The sequence below is a fragment of the Heliconius melpomene genome, chromosome 13, assembly GCF_056956725.1.
Source record: "Heliconius melpomene rosina isolate 202511_hmr_F chromosome 13, ASM5695672v1, whole genome shotgun sequence".
NCBI classification, from domain to species: Eukaryota; Metazoa; Arthropoda; class Insecta; order Lepidoptera; family Nymphalidae; genus Heliconius; species Heliconius melpomene.
Window position 1 is genome coordinate 9,050,331 of NC_140401.1, and position 20,887 is coordinate 9,071,217.

The 20,887-nt window shown below is 34.5% G+C and overlaps 1 protein-coding gene across 4 annotated transcripts; it reads left to right on the forward strand.

Moving 5' to 3' along the window:
• The first annotated feature begins 1,061 nt into the window (after positions 1–1,061).
• upSET (SET domain-containing protein upSET) lies at positions 1,062–20,271 on the forward strand. 4 transcript variants are annotated; one of them, XM_085195451.1, is made up of 12 exons: positions 1,062–1,444; positions 2,083–2,197; positions 2,967–4,651; positions 4,830–7,278; positions 7,478–7,653; positions 8,139–8,301; positions 8,413–8,845; positions 9,219–9,322; positions 9,909–11,066; positions 13,322–13,532; positions 15,709–15,834; positions 15,950–20,271. In XM_085195451.1, the coding sequence occupies exons 2-12, from the start codon at positions 2,159–2,161 to the stop codon at positions 15,976–15,978; spliced, it is 6,573 nt and encodes a 2,190-aa protein (XP_085051577.1). In that variant the 5' UTR covers positions 1,062–1,444; positions 2,083–2,158; the 3' UTR covers positions 15,979–20,271. The 4 variants fall into 4 exon arrangements, with proteins under 4 accessions (XP_085051577.1, XP_085051579.1, XP_085051576.1 ...); XM_085195453.1 differs by having other exon boundaries at positions 1,269–1,444; positions 1,924–2,197; positions 9,234–9,322; XM_085195450.1 differs by having other exon boundaries at positions 1,270–1,444; positions 1,924–2,197.
• The last annotated feature ends 616 nt before the right edge of the window (positions 20,272–20,887 follow it).

Genomic DNA, 20,887 nt, shown 5'->3' on the forward strand with positions numbered 1-20,887 from the left:
TAACACTACGTTCCCTCTGCCTACCCTGCTGTGTGCAGGATACAGTGTGCAGCTGATTATTGGTTTTTTTTTATTTTACATATATAAATATCTATTTTTCACCCGCTACTTCGCTTGCGTGGTCTTTATAACTTTAGCAATACTACACTATTTACCGTATTGTGCGTAAATAGTTCCAGAAAAACGATGATGCTAATGAAGTTATGTATGGGATTATTTATTTTTCATAATTCCTAGTAAATTTTTAAAAAGTTAATAATTTTAATACTTAAATAGAGGTATATTTATTGTAAGTGGCAGCATAAACCAGCCTTTCTAGTTTCCTTCGAAATCCTGGGTTTACGTCGACGTCATCGTAACATTGGAACTGGAGAATTGTATAATTTTAGTACGCTAGCACTCTAGTATTCGGAAAAGACAAGGCACGCTCCTATAAAACCGTACAGTAGTAAAATACCTCCAGATTGTGAGGATGATTTTAAGCTTGATATTTTTATATCCATTGAGATTTTACTGGGCTTCTAGCAAATCTGATCTTCATTTTTCTGTCAACAGAAAGTTGAAATCATATTAACCAATTTCTCCCGATACATTATAATAATATTCCATACCAGATATAAGACCTTTAAAATAAACTAAATACCTATATTTTGACGATGACTAGTTAGTATATAACAAAAAAGTTAAATTACAATCCATAAATTACTTATTTATTGAAAGACGAACAACAGATAGACAAACATTTAAAAAAATATAACATAATTATATTCTGTTAGATAAACTTTAAAAAGATAAAGATCTTTAGATTTTTTATAGCTTATGTTCGATTTACAGAATCGGGGTAATTATTATATATATTTTCAAAATTAATTGTTATTTTTTCTTACTATATTTTATTTTAGATTTCGGAAAGATTATAAAATAATTTAATTTATAGACTCTGTTGTTATATTATTTGGTGTGATTTTGTTACCTATATAAATTTAGATTATTTGTGGATAAAATAAAAAAAAGAATTGTCTATTATTTTCATCATAGTCTATTCCATAGATTAAATTGTATTTTTTTCTAAGACATAACATCAACTGTATAACTTTTAAAACATAAAAATTAAATTAATTGCATAACACAACAATTCTAAATGTATTTTCACTTATAATTATAAAATTTTAATTTTAACAAAGAATTAAATCCATATTATTGCCTATTTCTTGAATAAAAAACTTATAATTTGTAATTGACCGGAAGTTCAAAGTACTTAGACATGTTCCGTGAAACCCCCCTTTGTTTTGTATCAAGAAAATGCAATGGCCGCCATCTTCGACTCTTGTGAATGTTTTGGTCGTAGTTTCGGTTTTTGAGGCCTTTTTCGTTTGTGCTATGCAAATACAGGATAAAAATAGTTTCGCTACATCGTAGGAGTTGTTAATTCATTTGTGCAAAGGTGAGTTCCCTTTCCTTCATTATTTTCTGCAAAAGTGTTTACATCTGGATTTCGTAGCCTAACTTTTGCGATGTCGTCTTTTATACGTAATTACTTGTGGTGGTACTCTTACAAATACCAATATTTACTATTAAACCGAGATTTAATTCAAATTTAATCTTTAGAAACATTATAAATATACAAACCTCATTTTCGTATATATTTATATATTTCACCCCTTTGTTACTAAGCAGGATATATAAACCCTTATTACTTATTGTTTTGATTCTGTATTTTCCCAAAATATTACCTATTTTCACAGTGTTTTCCATTTTAAGGTTAGTGTTTACTTTTTTTGATGTTTAGAGACATTTCAGTTTTCGTGCCACAATAATGGCGGCAGTGGATTTTAACCTATCTAAGAAATTTTCTTATTTACGCTTCAATACCATATGTTATTATATATTATTTTTGCTGTTATTTCTTATATTTTCTCGTAGGAAACATTAAAAATGTGACTTTTGACTATTTTGTGGAACAATGACCTCGACTGTCATATCATATTTGTGGACTAAAAATATGTTCACAACATAATTATGCCGTCAAAACTTATGAAGATTAGGAAAGTGGATCGATAAAAAGTCGATTTTCGATTGCAGTCATTTGGAATAATTTTGGAGGCCGGGAGCTCTCCATCGCATCTTCTCGGGTTGGACCCAAGATGCTATTCACAGCATGTCAGCTACATCAGAATATGAACCAGCGGTCCGGCAAGTAAGTCTCGCACCCATTTTATATCATAATCAGCTATAACATCATAGATAATTATTTACAGGTATGCATTATGTATCTACATAATGAATGTACCATTAAACTATTCATGCAACTCAATAGTGTTAAAATGTTATCATACTAGTTATTTATTTATATTTCACATATGTATATTATATATAAAAATAAATTGACAATGTTTGTTTCAAAGTTTTATTATATTTGCATTATCCTAAAAATTTTAAAATATTTCCCATGTATTTTCTACTGTAATAAACATAAACTACTATTAAAAAACTATATGAATGCTCCAATTACAGGCTTACTTAGATTGGAAGAAATAAAAATTGATACTTGAATGTTGTCTCATTAAATTTTTTTTACCTTACCTTTAGCCTGTACTATTATTTTTTATAATTTCAGTTAATAACTATGGTAAGTATGAACTAATTAAGAAATATTTATCATTTTTGATTTTAAACTTATCTCAAATTCAGCTGAACAAGGAAATTTGATATGACATGTTATTTCATTACTCAAACATTATACTATACATGCTGATTGTATGATAATAAATTCACTGTGAGTCTAACAGTATATGGAAAAACTTTCTGAAACTTCCAACAGTTTGTACTATGTATGTATTATTAAAAGTAAAATTATGCTGTATTTGTAACCTATAATAACAATACATCATAATGGCCATGCGAATGATATTGTATAAATGTTATTTGTGTTAAACTGTGACTAAAATTAATATATATTGTTATAGGATTACGGGCCGACCACCTCCAGTGAAAATATATATGAACATGTGTTGGATCACAAATTAGCAGATACAATGGACATATCTAGTGTAAGGACCCCTGTTCTAAGGGCAGTTACTGTCTCACCTACTCAAGGTGACCCTGAACCTGATTCCACTAACCCTGAAAGTATAATTAAATCAGTTCATAAAGTTGACAAAGATATAGAGTATCATATTAGTGAGAAAAGGTGTAGTGCAGAGATGTCTGTTGATTCTCTGCCCCGTATTGTTAGATTTGAAGAGACAACAATAGATAATGTGGGGCGCATAGCCTACCCTCTAATACAAGAGGCAGACGATTCAGATGGAAACTATGTAGAGAATGCTGCCACTTTAATACAAACTCCATTGAATACAGCAATTGTGCAAAATGTTGGGAAACTACCTCAAAATTTTACTATTAATGTAGATGCAGCTGTTGGTAATATTACAGCTATACAGAATGTTGGTCAAGATGTTGCAGGCAACCAAACACTATGGCTACCCACAATACTGGCTACCAGTGCCTCAGATGATAAAAATGAAGAGGATCGGCCTCCAGGTGTCTCACAGATAATAATTACAAGTGAAAGCTATGTCAATGATACAACCCAGGCTGGTAGAAGGACAAACATAATAACAGAAACTAGCTATATTAGTCGACCTAAGGCATCTAAAGTTCAGATTTTAAGTAATATATCTTTACCAAAAAATGCAAATTACTCTCAATCATACACAGCTCAGGGTAAAGATATTGCTGCACCAGTGTATGGAACACAAAATCATGTATATAAATTGAGTGCCAATGTATTATCTCAGAAACATTTAAATAATGCTATGTTAAGCACAAAACCCCCGAGAAACCAGTCCCTAATAGGTGCTTCCTTATCTCCAAGTGTTATAAATAATAGCCCAATTAAAAATGTGCCATACAGTCACATATACTCTAAAAGCACAAATGTAAATAAGGTTAATAATGGTGCTAATTTAAATGCAATGGTGGCTGCTTCGTCAGGAAGTACTCAATGCCACATTTTGTCTAGAGTTGTTTCGGGACCCAATAAAATATCAGTACATTCTGGAAGAAAATCAATTAATACATTCAAGGGCTCAAAGAGTTCTCAAATGTCTAGCCAAAAGCAATCAAGGTCTATAAAGATCATTCAGCAGGCAGGTACTGCTAATAAGTCTGAAACTAAAGCCTGGCCTGTCGCAAGTGTTACATATAAAAGCTCCAGTGGTAACTATTTAGAGTCTAATACATCAAAAGTGATACAAAAAGTTGGCAGCCCCACGCATAAGGCGCAGTCAACTATGACAATACAAAAGGTTCCCAAAGGAGAACGTCTAGTACTACAGTCTCCCTGTGGTCCGGTACTTTTATCTACGGCTCCGATAAGCACGAATTTGCCTAAAGGTCCTCATTATGTGCAATCTGGTTCTACGCCTAATTTAAGATATGTTCAAACATATGGGCCGGAGAACCAGCTGTCAACAGTTTCCCAAGTGTCTGCCAATCAGCAGCTCACTGCTCAAATATTGCAGTCTTTGTCTCAGCCTAAGTTAATGCTGCAAAGTCCAACACCGATACATCCAACAGTTAATATAACCCCTGTTCCGGTTGTTGAGGAACCAGAGATTAAGCCCATTAATAAAAAGAGGATTGTATTGTAAGTACTAAATATCATTTTGCTTATTTATGCATACTTTAATTTTAATAAATTAGTTCTTAATCGGCAATTTTATATAGATTATTTTAGAGATGATAATATAATATCACATCGTAATATTACTTTAACGCATTTTACATGTTGTACATAATAACTTTATAAAAAAATATTTTTTCAGTGGTGACAAATCAACGCTTCTAACGGCTGATGATATTATCGGCGTAGAGGAACGGCCTAATCTATCAGAGGAGTTGCGTCGCTATTCTTATCAAGCACTAGCACTTATTATGCTCGACCATACATATGCATTGCCCTCGCAGAAACAACCTGTTAGTCCTCCAACTACGACAGTGGCTGCCATATCTCCAGTAATAACCCCTCCGGTCACAACAGCCCCCATGAGTCCCTTAAAGACCCCCGCGCCGCCCACTCCTCTTATAGCAACTACCCCCACTGAAATACCACAAACTGTCTCCACTTCAGCGCCAGTGGTCCCAATCCCTGTAACGAGTGTAGCTTTCGTACCTGTACCTAAGCCACCTCCACCCCCACAAGATGATGATACAGCATCCATCATATCATCCGTAGAAGGTGATAAAAGACCGCCAGCTCCAGGCGGTAGTGACACTGAAACAGCGCCAGAAGGTGAAGAAGAGGGTAAAACACGTTGTGTGTGCGACTTTACCCACGACGATGGTTATATGATCTGCTGTGACAGATGTGGGGAATGGCAACATGTAGACTGTATGGGAATAGACCGAAATAATATACCAGATGCGTATATGTGCGAGTTGTGTCAGCCTCGATCTATAGACCGGCGACACGCGCGCTCCATACAACTCAGGAAAAGAGAGGAGCTCAGCGCTTTAGGGGCATCTGACTCAGACTCTTCTGAATGTGATCGATCTGGACAAAGAAGGAAAAGGCTACTTACTGTCACGACTTATACGAACACTAGCGGTTCATGTGTTACCACGTATAATTCAAACTTGCCAGTGCTGCCGCCCTTACCGCAGCCGACTTTAAGTTTACCCAAAAGAGGACCAAAGCGTCCTAAAAAAGCAGAAGTCATTAGAAAAGGTACGAAACGAAAACTTTCTGAGAAGAGAGTGAAGCGGAAAAAAGAATTAATGTTAAACAGAAGTAAATATAATAATTCTAATAGCTTATCGTCAACTCAATCTCACTGGAGAGATTTATATGAATTAGCCATGACGAATCACTACAGCCCAGAGTTAAGAGCTAAAATCATGAAGTACAGCAGCAAATCAGGCAATTCTCCGAACATGGCGTCGGCTATAACGGCGCACTTATGTACGACAGTGCCACACGCCGGCGGCAAGATTCTTATAGCAACGAAGGACCTTAAAGAAAACACTCCGGTCATAGAATTGAGAGGAAAATACATGTTGTCCAACCAACACAGACCGCAATTGCAAAACTCAGCTCGGGCTGGGAGTCAGAAACCGGGACCGTTCGTATTTTTCTACAGATTACCTAAAGATAACACTCAAATATGCATAGATACGAGGACGTATGGAAATGAAGCAAGATTCGTTCGACGTTCGTGTAAACCTAATGCGGAATTACAACACTGCATAGTGAAAGGAACTCTTCATGTTTATTTGGTGACGATTAATGACATACCGTCTAACACAGAAATTACGGTCGGTCACGACACGAACGGAAGCAAGCAACCGTGCGCTTGCGGGAATCCTAAACATTGTAAAGTAAATGGCCTGAGTTCTTTAGTTAGCAGGAAGAGCATAGACTATCCGCAAAGAGAGAAAAGAAGTAGAAACAGATGCTTCAGTTCATCATCGTCGCCAGTTTCTCCTCCGCTTGCTCAAATCGCAACCACTCCGGTTCGGGAACAATCGCCGCCGTTCTCTGTAATTAAAGTGGGAAAGAAATCACCTATCAAACACGAGTACCCGCCAATGTCCCCCGTTAAGGAAGTCAAAGAAACTGTTCTATCCTTAGATTTTCATTCACCAGTAAACCAAAAACATGAGCCAATTATAGATTTCAAGGAGGATCTAAAAGAAGAAGAAATGGACTTAACAGCCAAAGAAGAAATGAAACCCGATATTGATGAACCAGACTTTGTAAAACTAGAACCTCCGATAGAGGAAAATATGAATATAATCGAAAAAATTGAAAAAATAGAAAAATTGGAGGAACCCGAAATGCCTCCTGAACCTGATCCGGAAATTGATACTCCCGACATCAAACCGGAAGATCTAAACATTAAAGAAGAGCTTGCAACTCCTATATATTCTGAAGATATCGAGCCTGACCAAATAGAAAAAATTGAGAAGGTGGAAAAGGTTGAAAAAGTTGAAAAAGTTGAAAAAGTCGAGAAAATCGATAAAATTGAAAATGTCGAAAAAGTCGAAAAACTAGAAAAAGTTGAGCAAATTGAAAAGATTGAAGAGAAGATAGAACCAAAGATTGAACAAGAGAGACCGGTGACAAGGGAGTTAACTGCAAAGTCCGCGTGTCACGACAGATCGTCGCGGTCAAGTCGAACGACTTGCACCAACCAGGAGTCTTTGGATGATAAGACTGACGATTCTCAGGACAAAGTACAAAGACCAAGCAAAGAAAAGGATAAAAGGAAAATGGTAAGATTCTTGTTATCTACGTTAATAATTTTAAATTATTATTTAACGGCTTTGAGTTTGAAAATTGGGCGGTGCATGAGGAACAGAGTGTTTTAGCACTATGTTCCGCGCCTACCCTGCTATATGTGGGATACAGCGTTAAGCTAAAATGAATATTATTTAGAATTAGAAAAAAAGTCAAATTTTAATTAATTTTTAGACTCGTGAGGAACGCAAAATGGAAGCAATAATGAAAGCCTTCGAACGAATGGAGAAAGCTCAACAGAGAAAGCAAGAAGTGAAAGAGAGACAAAAACGGAGGGAGTCCGATCCACACCCGAGCACTGAGAAAGATGATGACGATGACATACAATGCAGTGCGAAAAAGAGAAAAAAGTAAATTTATTTTAAATGTTGTTATATACTTTAGTTGTAATTTCAACCATTATTGCGCAATTTGTTAAAATATTTATGTCAAGGTAAAATATTTTATTAGGCTGTCCTCTACAAATAATTTCATTTTCAAATGTGGCGACATGTCCTAAAAAATCTTATAATTTTATTTAGTGCACTACATCATGTAGGGCACTAAACGAGGATTGAGTCTAAATGTCTGAAAAGTTGTAACACTAGAACGCGCAATTTGTTGTGACCTAACCTAGTGCACTTTTACCGACAAAATCTCGAGACATTGCGTGTTGAGTGACGGAACTTAACGCCGCGCTTTGCCTTGTTACTAGAACGTGGAAATAAAAAAATCCCCGAAGTGGGAATCGAGTCCACAACCGTTTGGTTTACAGTTGCACGCTTGAGCCACTGCACCACGTCAGCTTCAAAAATACCTTATACATATTGAGATATAACATAACACGTGGTTTCAGAAGAAAAGGACGAGCGAGGACATCATCCCAATCAAACAGATGTCGTCTCAACTCCGCGGACAGTGATATGGTGACGTCGGGAGACGAAGCCGCCACTTCTCCCACGAGACCGACTCCCGAACCCGCACCCGTGCCAGAGGAAAGACACGAACCTGTAAATGAGGTATGTGATGTCCTTGTGAGTTCAATTATATTATATTGTATTAATAATTGTATATACATATATACAGCATTAGGCTAAAAAAATATCTTATTATATACCCTTTGTTCACAGGACATTGGACTAAGTTCAGCTTGCTTACTTGTAGAAGCTGCAGTTGGGTCAGTTGAATCTGCATTCAAATTACCCAAAACTAAGAAAACAATGGCGACTGAATGGATAGGCAGATCTCCAGAAAGAACACCGTCACCATATCAATCTCCATACAGACCGACATTAGTATCAGCGCCATCTTTAGAAAGCCTAGTACGAGTAGCGTCTACTATGATAGGTGATTTAAGCGGAAACCAAGATTTTAATGATATACCAAGATCACCTCCGAGAACTCCTGGTAGGGAGAGAAATAGACCTCCGAAGAAAGCTAAACGTATTACACGGAGTGTTGAAGTACCAAATGAAGTTGTTGAGCCGCTACCGGTGCAACACAGTGCGAAGAAACGATGGTTGAGACAGGCGATCAGTGAGGAGAGTGATTCACCAATGGCTGGTAATTATTCCGTGTTTTAAAAAGGTCAACTCCTCATATTTATAAATTATGTTGCATTTATATTTCATCATCATTTGGATTCCTCCCCTATTGTCCCTTAGTGAACATTTTGCTTAGAAATATACACAGAAAATATGAATAAAACAGCATTTCTGATTTAAAAATTTTGTAATTATATTTAGAAATTTTAGATCAACACAATTTGTCGACCTGGCCGTATGACATAATTTATTAATAGCTATATATCAATAAAAAACTTGTATGTGCATTATTCTTCATTCATTTGAGATAAGATTTAAATTACATGTTTTTTTGAGGAGTTGACCAATTTCATATTACGAGCTTAAGTTCACCATGCTTATGTCCAGTGTAGATACATTTGTTTCAGAATCTCCGCCCAACGAGATGGTTACGCCGTTGAAGAAGAGACGAATGGCGAGAGAGTCATTGTCGTGTGAACAGAACAATATAGTGCCTGTAAGTTGAACTTGAGTTTAAAAATGTATCATATATAAATTATAATATATTTTGTTTGTTTCCTATATTAAACTATCAATCTTTTCTTCTATTTGTATATTGTAAAGAATTGTTGTCCTGTCCTATATTGCTTTCATTCGCTTCCAATAGTTAATTAGAGAGAAGATCACCTTCATGAACATTATTCATAATTGTACATTCATTTTTTATCTTTCAACTGCAATTAAAATATGATATTGTTAGAAATCAGAAGTGAAGTATATTAAAAAAAACGTCACTAAGATACAAAACACTAGTTAACACATCAGAAGTGGATGGTACTTAAAACTTATTATTATCTATGGTCTCTAAATCCCTGCACCTGGGCCTTGAGACCACAGATATAGGCTTAAGGGTACCCTTTCTGATATATCAACACTTGCTCTGCCTGCTCCAGCCCAGTGTAATTATAAATAGGTGTTAACCACATTTATTATTAAAATAACAATTAATTAATCAAATACATAATTGTCCAAATAATTGAGTCTGCCATAATTTTTTTATTATTATAATGATGCATTATTTACCTGTTTTACTTTCTGTGTAGTGCAACGACGAAACATCACCAGTATTAACATCTGAGGATTCTCCAGTGAAGGAGGACGCGCTGGCGCTCGCCCGGCAGTACAAGGCGTATGGCCGCGACCGCGCGCGCTCCGACAGCGGCCAGGGCTCCGACGACCACCAGCCCCCCCACGACCTTCACGACTCACACGACCCACACGACCCTGAACACATTCGACGGATAATAGGCGTGCCCGACGACCCCCCCAACGACACCAGCGGAGACTCCTCGCCCCAGCGAGACGAGATGGACGATATACAGAAAAAAATACACTCATTTCATACGGAGAACATTCAGATATTGAAGAGTCGAAATAAAAAACCGCCGAAGGAAAAGCGGAAGAAGGTCAATCTCAATTTCGACCTCAATATGGTGGACGATCAGATCAGCATTCAACTTAGAACAGAGGACGACTCCAGCTCCAAGTCGCCAGAAATGAACGGTGATGTTCCCGAAGAGGTTATGTCACTTGAAGATGCCAAACTGCATGTGTCCCCCGAAAACATACCATTGCCTCCTGTAGAGTCGATCCCCTTACCCGCGCCTGAGACCATACCGCTACCTGAGGAACCCAGCCCTGTTTCCGTTATGCCCTCCCCTGAAACCATACCATTGCCCGAGGAACCCATGAAGTCGTGGAAGACGAAAACGGATATAGTGGAGAAAGAGGAAAGCCCGAGTGAACTGACACCATCAGTGGATAGTCCTCTGCCATTCTCAACCCGTTTCAGCTCAACAGGGCTGTTTTCAGGCATCTACAGCATGACACAATCCTTCAAAGTGGACACCATCAACGAGAACATCCCCAATATGTCAGTTATAAAAAGTGCGATAGACAGGACTACAAGTTTGAAAGACAGTGGATTCCCCGTCGAGGGTGTGTGTCCAGTTGATGACTTGAAAAGTGTTCAGGAGATATTGACTCGTGTGAACAACATGGATTCTAATAACAGTGTCTTATTATCCGGTGTGTTGAGTGTGACAAGTGGTACAAGTGTCACTCAAGTGATGGGTGTGCAGGCTTCAGCTTCCACAGCTACTGCTTCGGGGGCTAACCCCGTTGCATCGAGGCCCTACGCTGCGAACGATCCGAGACTCAACCCACCTCCTCAGGAGAAACCAAAGCCTGTCAGAAGGAAGGTGAGACAGCTAACTTATTAATCTTAATTGTCACTGAGTAATCTTAGAAATATTTTTAAAAATTAGGTCATATAAATTAAAAAATAGAAGTATGAGTATGTGAACTGAAACAATTAAATGAATAAAAGAAACAAAACAAAAATTATTAACTTATATGTAGAGATTGGATGTACAATTCTCAATTAACACAAAAGGTAAATGAAAAAATTTTTAGGTATTTAAAAATATAATTACTAACTACTTAAAACTTAGGTTCTAGTTCCAGAAAATGTAGAGGTACTTAACATATTCAACATTGCATTAATTTATATTTTTTGATCATATTAGTATTTTAGACCACTGGTATAAGTAACTTAATTTATATACTGTTGTATTATTTAGTGTTCATTGCAACTTTAGTCCTGAAGTTTATGAGATTAACAGAATAGACCAACCAACATATCACCCACATTTTCACAATCATTCACTGACTTTGAGACATTCTCACTTTTTTTTAAAAATCTGACCAGGAAAGTTACTAAAAACATTCCCAAACAAATTATGAACCCGCACTTTCTCTTTTAATACTTACACTGAACTATTCCATGTATATCATATTATGTAAATATTATACAATTTTTTAGTAATAAGTTTTTAGTAATAACACAACATTATCGATAACTTATTTACCAAGTCATTTAATCAAATTGTAGTTAGGTATAATGAAGCGAATGTTTATAAATAGTAATCGTAATTATCATTAGTTCAACAAGCAAAGGTTAAGGTTGATTACTTTTTAGTTGCTGTAAATTGCATAACGAGAAAACGCATGAGGTGCACCGGAGTACAATAATAAATGTAAAACTTGTTTCTAAAGATCGCAAGGTCACCCGCCCCGGCCTTGAATTTACAACTCGCGCACGAAACGGCATGTGGATGAAATATAAAATTGTAACGAATCTACATTCACGTTGTTGATGCGCAGTTGGAATTTATATGATTATAGTACGCGATGGTTGAAGGTTCGATACTGGCTTGTTGTTTATTTGTTTTTTTTTTTATTTTCACGATTCATTGTTTACCCAGGTAGGCAAAGAAAATACTGTGTCGCTCCGCTATTCGACTAACTCCTGAATTCGAAATTGTGTGCTAAGTAAGTGGCGGAACTCAACGCTGCGTTTTGAATCATGAGCGAAAACCCCTCCCACAATCATCGCACACAAGTGGTGAATGCAAGTAGTGTCTTATGGGGAACGAAGTTCTCCTAGTCTACCCTGCTATGTACGGGATACAGCGTGAGGCCAAAAAATAAATAACAATGATGCCACCACAATAAGTACTAACTATTTCGTAATCCTTGATCTTTTATAACTGGATCAAGGTGTCAGATAAGATATTAATATTTATCACAAAGAATTCTTTTAACACTGATGATATTAGAATAATGAATATTTCACTTGTAGATTAAATAATAATCAATTAAGAAAAGTTGCTTAAGAGGAATTTATAAAATAAATGTTTTCCCACTTTGATTTTTGATAGGAATTTATTCCCTTCATGAAAATAGTTTTTATAGTTATAAAATATTTTTATTTGGAATATTTCAGAATATATACATTGATTTCAATACTTTTTTCCGTCAATTATACAAAGTTAAGATAAAAAATAACAATATATTTGTAGATATCACTAATTCATTTGTGATTATTGTAATGTTAATTTCTATCAGAGCAACATAACAACATAACATTGAGTTTCTTGTGGGCTCTATTTCAATAGCTGCCTTTTAAGTTAATTTCATAATTCACAAGTTTCTATTAAATAATATTTATAAAAAAAAATCTTGGTTATGCGGCATCGGCACATAGTGTGGCAGTAAACGCGACGGTTGTGAGTTCGACTCTACTCGGGAGTTATGAATATATAAAAATAAACTGAATTAATATTTTTATCCTCGCCCTGGTAACAAAAATCCTAAATTCAGCGGAAACGCGGGAACGGGATGTTTAACACTAGGTTCCTTCTGCCTACCCTGCTATATGCAAAATACAGCGTCGTCGCGTGTCGAAATTCTTTCACGGTTGTTACAGCTTATTTATATGCAATAACATTTAAATAAGCTGTAACAAGCGTAAAAGAATTTCGATATAGCTTGATGAGTACGTATGGTTAGAGCGCTTGCACCATTTCCAAGAGGTGCTGGTTCAGACCCCGCTATGTTAAAATTTTCAATCACTTTCTAAAATAGCCTAATAATTCGCTGCCATCTCCACCAGCTCTCTATAACGGAGTACCGCAAACGGCACAAGAACGCGAGCGGCGGCGAGGACGGGTGCGGCGGGTGCGCGGCGGGCGAGGAGGGCTGCGAATGGTCGCGCGGCTCCTCCGCGTCGTTGTCCCCGCAGCGCCTGGACGCGGCGGCGGCGGCCGCGGTCGACGACCTGGAGCAGAGGCTGCACAGGGACCTGGCCGTGCAGATGCCTAAGGGTGAGTTGTGTACACTACATTATACTCATTGAATGCTGAAGCTATCCCATATAATATGTATCAAACCTCTAAAGAGTATTCGCTAACACACGTCTAACATACCTATAGTTCATGTGTAGCACTCAATATTTACTCGACCTCGATACACTTAAAGTATTTGTTGTACTTTTAATACACTCTCAATGCACATGTAAACGCTTTTAATTAATTTAATATGCACTCAATATGCAAAATGTGCCAATACACCCATTGAGTACATCCCACATAGCAATTGCCCTTAATCTGTATCAATCATACAATAATATACGTATATACATTCACATCACGCGCGCCTGCGGGCTACTGCAAAGTGTCGAAACGTTGGGTTTCAAAATTTTTGAATACTAAATATACGCGATTAATCCTGTTAAAAAGTTTCATTTAAAATGGAACTTGAAGTTGATAACCATCTTCAATAAACATACTGTCCTTCATAAAATGACGTTTTCTATTAATTTCAGTATTTCCTGAGATTAGCGCGTTCAACCAAATCAAATCTTCAGTTTTATTATATTACTATAGATTTTAAATTTCAATGTATCACAAAATATATACGTTTCATTTTATGTTATTTCGTTATGTTGGTAAACTACGACAGTCTCGGTTGGTCCCCTTGAACAATCTTTTAATAATCATCTGCATACATGAGAATAAATTATTCTATTATCTAATCGTATAACGACCAACAAGTTATCAATTTGTATATAGTGCTCAAAATATGCATATTATTGTCTTATATCTTTTAAAATTGTTTTTAAATATTCTAATATGTTTATTTCCTTCAAATCTTTTGGCATTATGTTTCTAGTTTTTCACTTTTTATTTATTTTTACATATATCTTTGTTTAATTGGTGGGGGGAAGGGGGGGTGACTTGATAGGTGGGAAACCCACTGTTGATGGATATAGATTTTTTAAATTTCAATATTTAATTAGGTACTTCTTATTTCGACAGACAACACAAAATTTATATATCAACCATTTCATTTTAAATTTAATATTTTTTAATAAATTAAACTTTATTTGTTCTGACACTGTCTCGCACACTAACTAATACAACCAATTAATTGTTGACTTCATTAATTATATTTATCTGCGACGTTGGGAGGACAATCGTTATTAATTTATTTATGTCGCATAATTTTATGAATATTGTGTTTCTATAATAGACCCATGTTGAAACAAATGGTAGTTTTTGTGAATGATAACATAATATTATTCATTAATATTGTTCATGTAGATTTTATTGATCACATACGACAATGTTAATGGTAGCATAATAATTGTTTTGTTAGATAAATAAAAGTAATATAGGCATTTTTCGAATTTGTATGTCAAGTAGCGTAGTTTGTTACACTTGAAATATTATATAATTATGACACTTAATATATAATATAACAAATACCCTCTTTCTGGCAACACCACATCAAAACCTCTAGAAAATAAACTTAATATAAACGTTTCTAACCAATGCATTGTTTGTCCCGCATATACATTACGCGCTTGAATAATTAATTAATATTAACTTGTTTTTTACGCCTCATAATTTATCACTTCTATTTTCATCTTTACATTCGAAGGAATAAAGTTTATATTATGTTTTAGATTTGTATTCAGTAATTCTTGTACAAGTGCCAAGTCCACATGCCATCAGAATGAGCCAATATACTGACAGTAGTACGTTAATATTATTTTATATGTATGTATTTATGTACGATATTTAGGTTGTTTTAGAGAAAACGTTATCGTAAGCTTTGATAATTGCATTAATAGTGTGTAACGAGTGGCATTGTTTATATGGTACTTTATTAAAAAATTCTATATTTTAACATAATTGGATTGTACCTAATGATTATGGCTTTAATTTTTTTAGTACTTTATTCCACATATAGCAGAATAGGCAGGGGAACATGTTAAGACTAAGTTCCCCAATTTATGAAATATTGATTGTTGAGTGGTTCGATCTCAACTTAGATTAATTTCTCGGGTTTGGTGGCCAGTGCGGAAAATCAAAAAGTCTGATACGGAATGTTTTACTTAACAATGGATTCCTCTGATTACCCCCTAAGAAAGAATGAACCGTACATGTGTAAATAATAAACAAGAGTTGCACAATAAATGATGTGTTTACGTGGCAGGTGTGTTCGACGCGCAGCCGACAGCGTCGGAGCGCCAGCGCGAGAACCTGAGCTCGCGTCTGCGTCGCGAGTTCGGGCTCGCGCTGCCCGACGACGAGGACGCCCGCGACGCGCGCGCGCCCGCCGGTACGCACTTCAACTAATTTTAACTATATTTTGATATTTATTTAAATATTTCTGATTCATCCTTAATGTTTAACAAATGCAAAAATATATCCTTATTAATGTTATTATTTTTCAGAGATGGGCGTTAAACGGTGCGACAGATAGAGGACGGTGAAGCTTTGTAGATAAGACATATTTTTGTAAATCTCACATAAGCTTGTAATATAACAATTTTTTATATCGTCTCGTCTATTCTCGTCTCATCACATCTCACTATGTCACATCTCGTCTCATCACGTCTCACCTCGTCACATCTTGTCTGACGAGTCCATCATTTTAATTTGACGGTGTTATCTGCAAGTACAAATTATTATTTTTTTATTATTCTCCCTGTACATAATGTATATAGCAGAGTCTAAGATACGTATAATGGTATAAAAGAAAACATTTTTTGTATGTATCTTATATGTTTATTTATGACGTCATATTATTATTATAGGATTTTTGTAACGCGTAATAGGTGTATAAGTAAATTATAGTTGTTTTTATTGATTTGTTTTACGGATTTTTTTCAATGGGTTCCGAAACCCGCTAGGTGTTAGGATAGTTAGGAAACGTTTCTGGTGTAATTTAGCGATGAATAGTCTTGATAAGCCATTTATATATATATATTTATATACGTGTCATAAAGTAAGCACCACCATCACAAAACAAATGGCCATTGGGGATATTGGATTACTATTGGACATCTCGGTTTTTGTACTCAGTATATAACTAGACCTAGTTTAGTTAAAATGGTTTAGTTAAAAATCAATAAACATAATATTGGTATATATGTCATAATAAGGGAAACAGTATTTACCATCACATAATAATATATGAGATTTTGTAATATATCTTAGATAATGTTTGATTTGTTTTAACTCAACTATGTCTAGTTATGTAAATAATTTATTTTTAATCTGTGTAAAAAAGGGGCTTATCAGATAAAAGAAACTGTCCCCTCTGGATATGTAAGAGTCTGTAACCAAAACGACCCGATATGAAATGTAAGCAACTTCCTTTTTTACATAATAACAATATTAATATAATACTATAAATACATTATATAATAACAAAACGCGATCGCACTGTGTATTAATCAATGGACTTAATCCTTTTGATGTCAGTCTGTTACCGTAACTTAGTTACGCGCAGTGTTATCACGTTTTGTAACACAAATGGTTCTTCCATATTGTTTACGCCATTTTATTGTCAATTAACCTTTAACTTAATGTTCTTTTTTTGTTTATGGTACTTGCAAGTGTGTTGACTTTTTTTAATGAATGTGAGACATTTAATAATAATTGGAAACTGTATTTAGAATTACGATTTCCATGTTTTCATTTTATTGATTGAATATTTTTATTTTTTAAATAGAAATGGCGTAAACGATACATTCACGGTCGACTGTACCTGACTTGAAAACAACGAATTTTTGTTGTGAATACTTCGGGCTAACGTCCCAAAGAGGGCTGCCAACTTGCAAGAAAAATACATAGGACAAATAATTCTGGTAAAAATCAAAACCTACATAGAGATACTTAGCACAATCTGCTTCAATTTTTTTCTCAATAGTGTAGTTTCTGGTAACACTAGCTTAATAAATAGACTTAATATGCTGTCTCGTTTTTCTGATAGTTGGCAACCCTAGTCCCAGTGATTTGCGAAGGACTTGCAAAATATTCTGTTTGTTATTTCTTCGTTCTTCTCTTTTATTAACCAATTAGATGAGGCCTAAGGTTTTATGGCTTAGTCTCTTAGTACATTGGTTATTCATCAAAAGTAAAACGTCGTGTTCGGTTTAATTTTGTGTTTGCGCAATCATTAATTGTAAGAAGGAATATTATTGCCATTTTCCGTGTATGTCATTTCGTAGTAAGACTACGCTCTTAGCCCAGTGTGCGATATTCCATCCTAGAAAGTTGCTCAACGTTCCCAAAGAAATTAACTAACTACCCTTTTAAAATGAGTGTTTAATACGATATTATGGAAAAGAAGGAAGCCGTTTTTTTATAAAACTCAAATAAAATGTTTTCGTGCAAATCGATTTCTATATTCGTGTACAAAAAAAATTTTTGAAAATTTTAATATGTATTTGAAGTTTTTTATAAATTACATAAAAATCTAAATTACTATTTGGTCAGAGTAAATAATCTCAATTAAAACGTGCAAGCAAGTTAAAAAAAAATCTTATTTGAGATTCTAAAGTCATATCGATGAGGTCAAAATTCCAATTTTAAAGATTGAACGAATAAGGCCGAATACATATTTTTGCTTTGCGCTACAACTATAGTGGAAACTCTATATGACGACACCGAAGAGATCACAAGTCGCTTTATATGAAATGGTTGTTAACTAGGCAGAAAATATTTTCTTCGTACTTTTGTTTGAATGTTTTGAAATAATTAAGAATATGAAAACGTTTATAGACACAATATAACTAATAAACAACAATATGATCCCTACTCACAGCTGAATTAATTACATGTCAGATAATAAAACAATAGAAAACATACACAACTGCAGTTGTTATACAGTTTTTTGCAATTTATGAATATAGATACCGAAAACAAGCTAAACCAACCAAAGCGATTTCGAAAATTTTGAGGAGTATGTCGAATGACGTTATTTGGAGTTAACACTGCAGTGTATTTTTAAATTACTTTTAGGGATGGCCTTGAAATTACCGCCTAAATTATTTAGTAAGTAGGCTGAGCCATATACGAAATTTGTGTTCATTTCGATACTTAATTTTTATTTGTGATTGTCACTTGGTGATTTGGTATTTCCTAATATATTATTGAACAGGGATGACACGGAACCAGATGTCTGAAATAAGAAACTATCCGTAAACGTCACCGAATCCGTAATTGTAATTATTCGAAACTAACGTGTAATCGATTTTTTGTAATCTAAATCGTCTGTAACATCCCTGTTCCAGATATTTTTTTTTCCAAGTGCGGGATTCGCTTGCCGGATTATTGTATGTATTGTCACGCGTTTAAAACAAAAATATCGATTTTTTCGTCTACCTGAAAGAATATATATAATATTAAATTTTATTTTATTTCCTGTTGTGTGATAAATTTCACGTATTTCATATTTTATTGAAGAAGAAAATTAATGAATGAGTTTCATTATTTTTAGGTTATAATTGTGATTTTCACTCGATATTCTCTATACAAAGTTCTTGATAAAAATTTCGATGCTCACAACAGTTTAATTGACTGATTGTAAATCGTTTTGCTTTTTTTTTAAATTTGTTAATCAAGGCGTGTCAATATAATGTGTAATTAGATAAATTATCTACTTTTTTAAACGCAAACACCTCGTTTCAGCATAATTTTAAAAGCTTAGCATAGTCAACTGTTGCAATAAATATGCCTAAAGGCAAAAATCATGTATGTATGTACGTAGTGGATAGAAAAAAAATTAAACACCCCAAAACATTAAGCAGCTTTGTTTATTATTATTTAATTCGTGATTTTATATTTTTGTATAGAAAGATGGATTGTATTGTAACGATCCTGTCGAGGGCGTGACCGGCGACATCTTGTAAATAACAATGGTTGTTAAATATAATTGTAAATTGATCGCTTTATCTCCCATGTTAAAGTGCATTTTGCTGTGAATTTTATATTTAGTTTATATAACTACGTTTTTAATCTGGCAACACTAGTAAATGGGGTTACCGTAACTGAATGGCTTGATTTTTATTATTAGTCTTTATATATTATATTAATATTATTAATCAAATTAACGGTCTTTCATTTCAATATTTAATATATTTGGGCGTTAATTTAAATATAATAAACAGCACAATGCGCTCTAACGTATCGAAATCTTGGTAGTATAGTAGAGGAAAATCTTTGTGATAATTTTTAAAATATCATTCAGTAGATACAGTGTCTTGTAAATAATATAATTAATGATAAGTGAAAAAAGCTACATATATTTTGTTATGAAAAAAATGCACTTACTATCGTTTGCCTTCTAATTGAACGTAGGTCTGTATGCATATGAAAAAATTGGTATAGAACATTTTTTAGTATTAGTTTTCGTTGGAAATGCCATTATTAAGAGACATTTTGATATATGATAAAATTTATAATTATATCGTAATGCATACAGTCCAACGATCTTCGATCGTCAGTCCTACAGTTTGATTACCTCCCACCTGCATTGGATAACTTTTTTTAATGTATTTGTAACAATGGAATATTTTGCAATACAAAATATATTATAATATAATTTTTTAACTCGTTTAAGTGGATCATAAATAGAGCTTGTATATTATCCAGATGTTAAATATTATTATTTCTTTCTTAATGTTTTGAAGTAAGCATGTAAAATTTAAAATAATAATATAGAATAAAAGATGTTATGATAATTAATTACATAAAATCTTCGTTTGAGTGTAATGCCTTTCCTTTTTCCCTTTCTCTGCTATCAATCAATATGTGAAGAAGTTGTGTAAATAGATGAAATAAAAATATGGTTATATCACTAGTAGTGTCAAAACAACTATGAGTGATCTGTTAATTGTGGGGTATTCGCCTTATTTAATGATTAAATTTGATTCACGCCGTATTCCGTATAAAGTTGGGTAGACGGCGTGAGCCTAGGGTTTCCGCCGATCCAAATTTTTTGCCTCTTCTAATTTTGCGTAACAGTATGTTGAGTTGCGGAACTCAATGCTGCGCTTTGTCTTTATACTATTTTCAATCTAGCAAGAAAGATTCAAAAAAATAAATTATATATATGTAATACAAGCGGGCGCGCGCAGCTTCGCTTGAGTATTTAGGGCTGAATTCTAATAACCCATGAAACATGTGTTCAATGAAATATTTTTAAGAGTCTAAATTTCAAATTTTATAAAAATCGGTTGCGATTTAAAGATTTTTTCATACAAACTTTCAACCCCTTATCTGCACCCTTAGGGGGTGAATTCTAGAAAACCATGAAACACATGTTCAATTAAATATTTTTAAGAGTCTAAATATCAAATTTTATAAAAATCTGTGGCGATTTA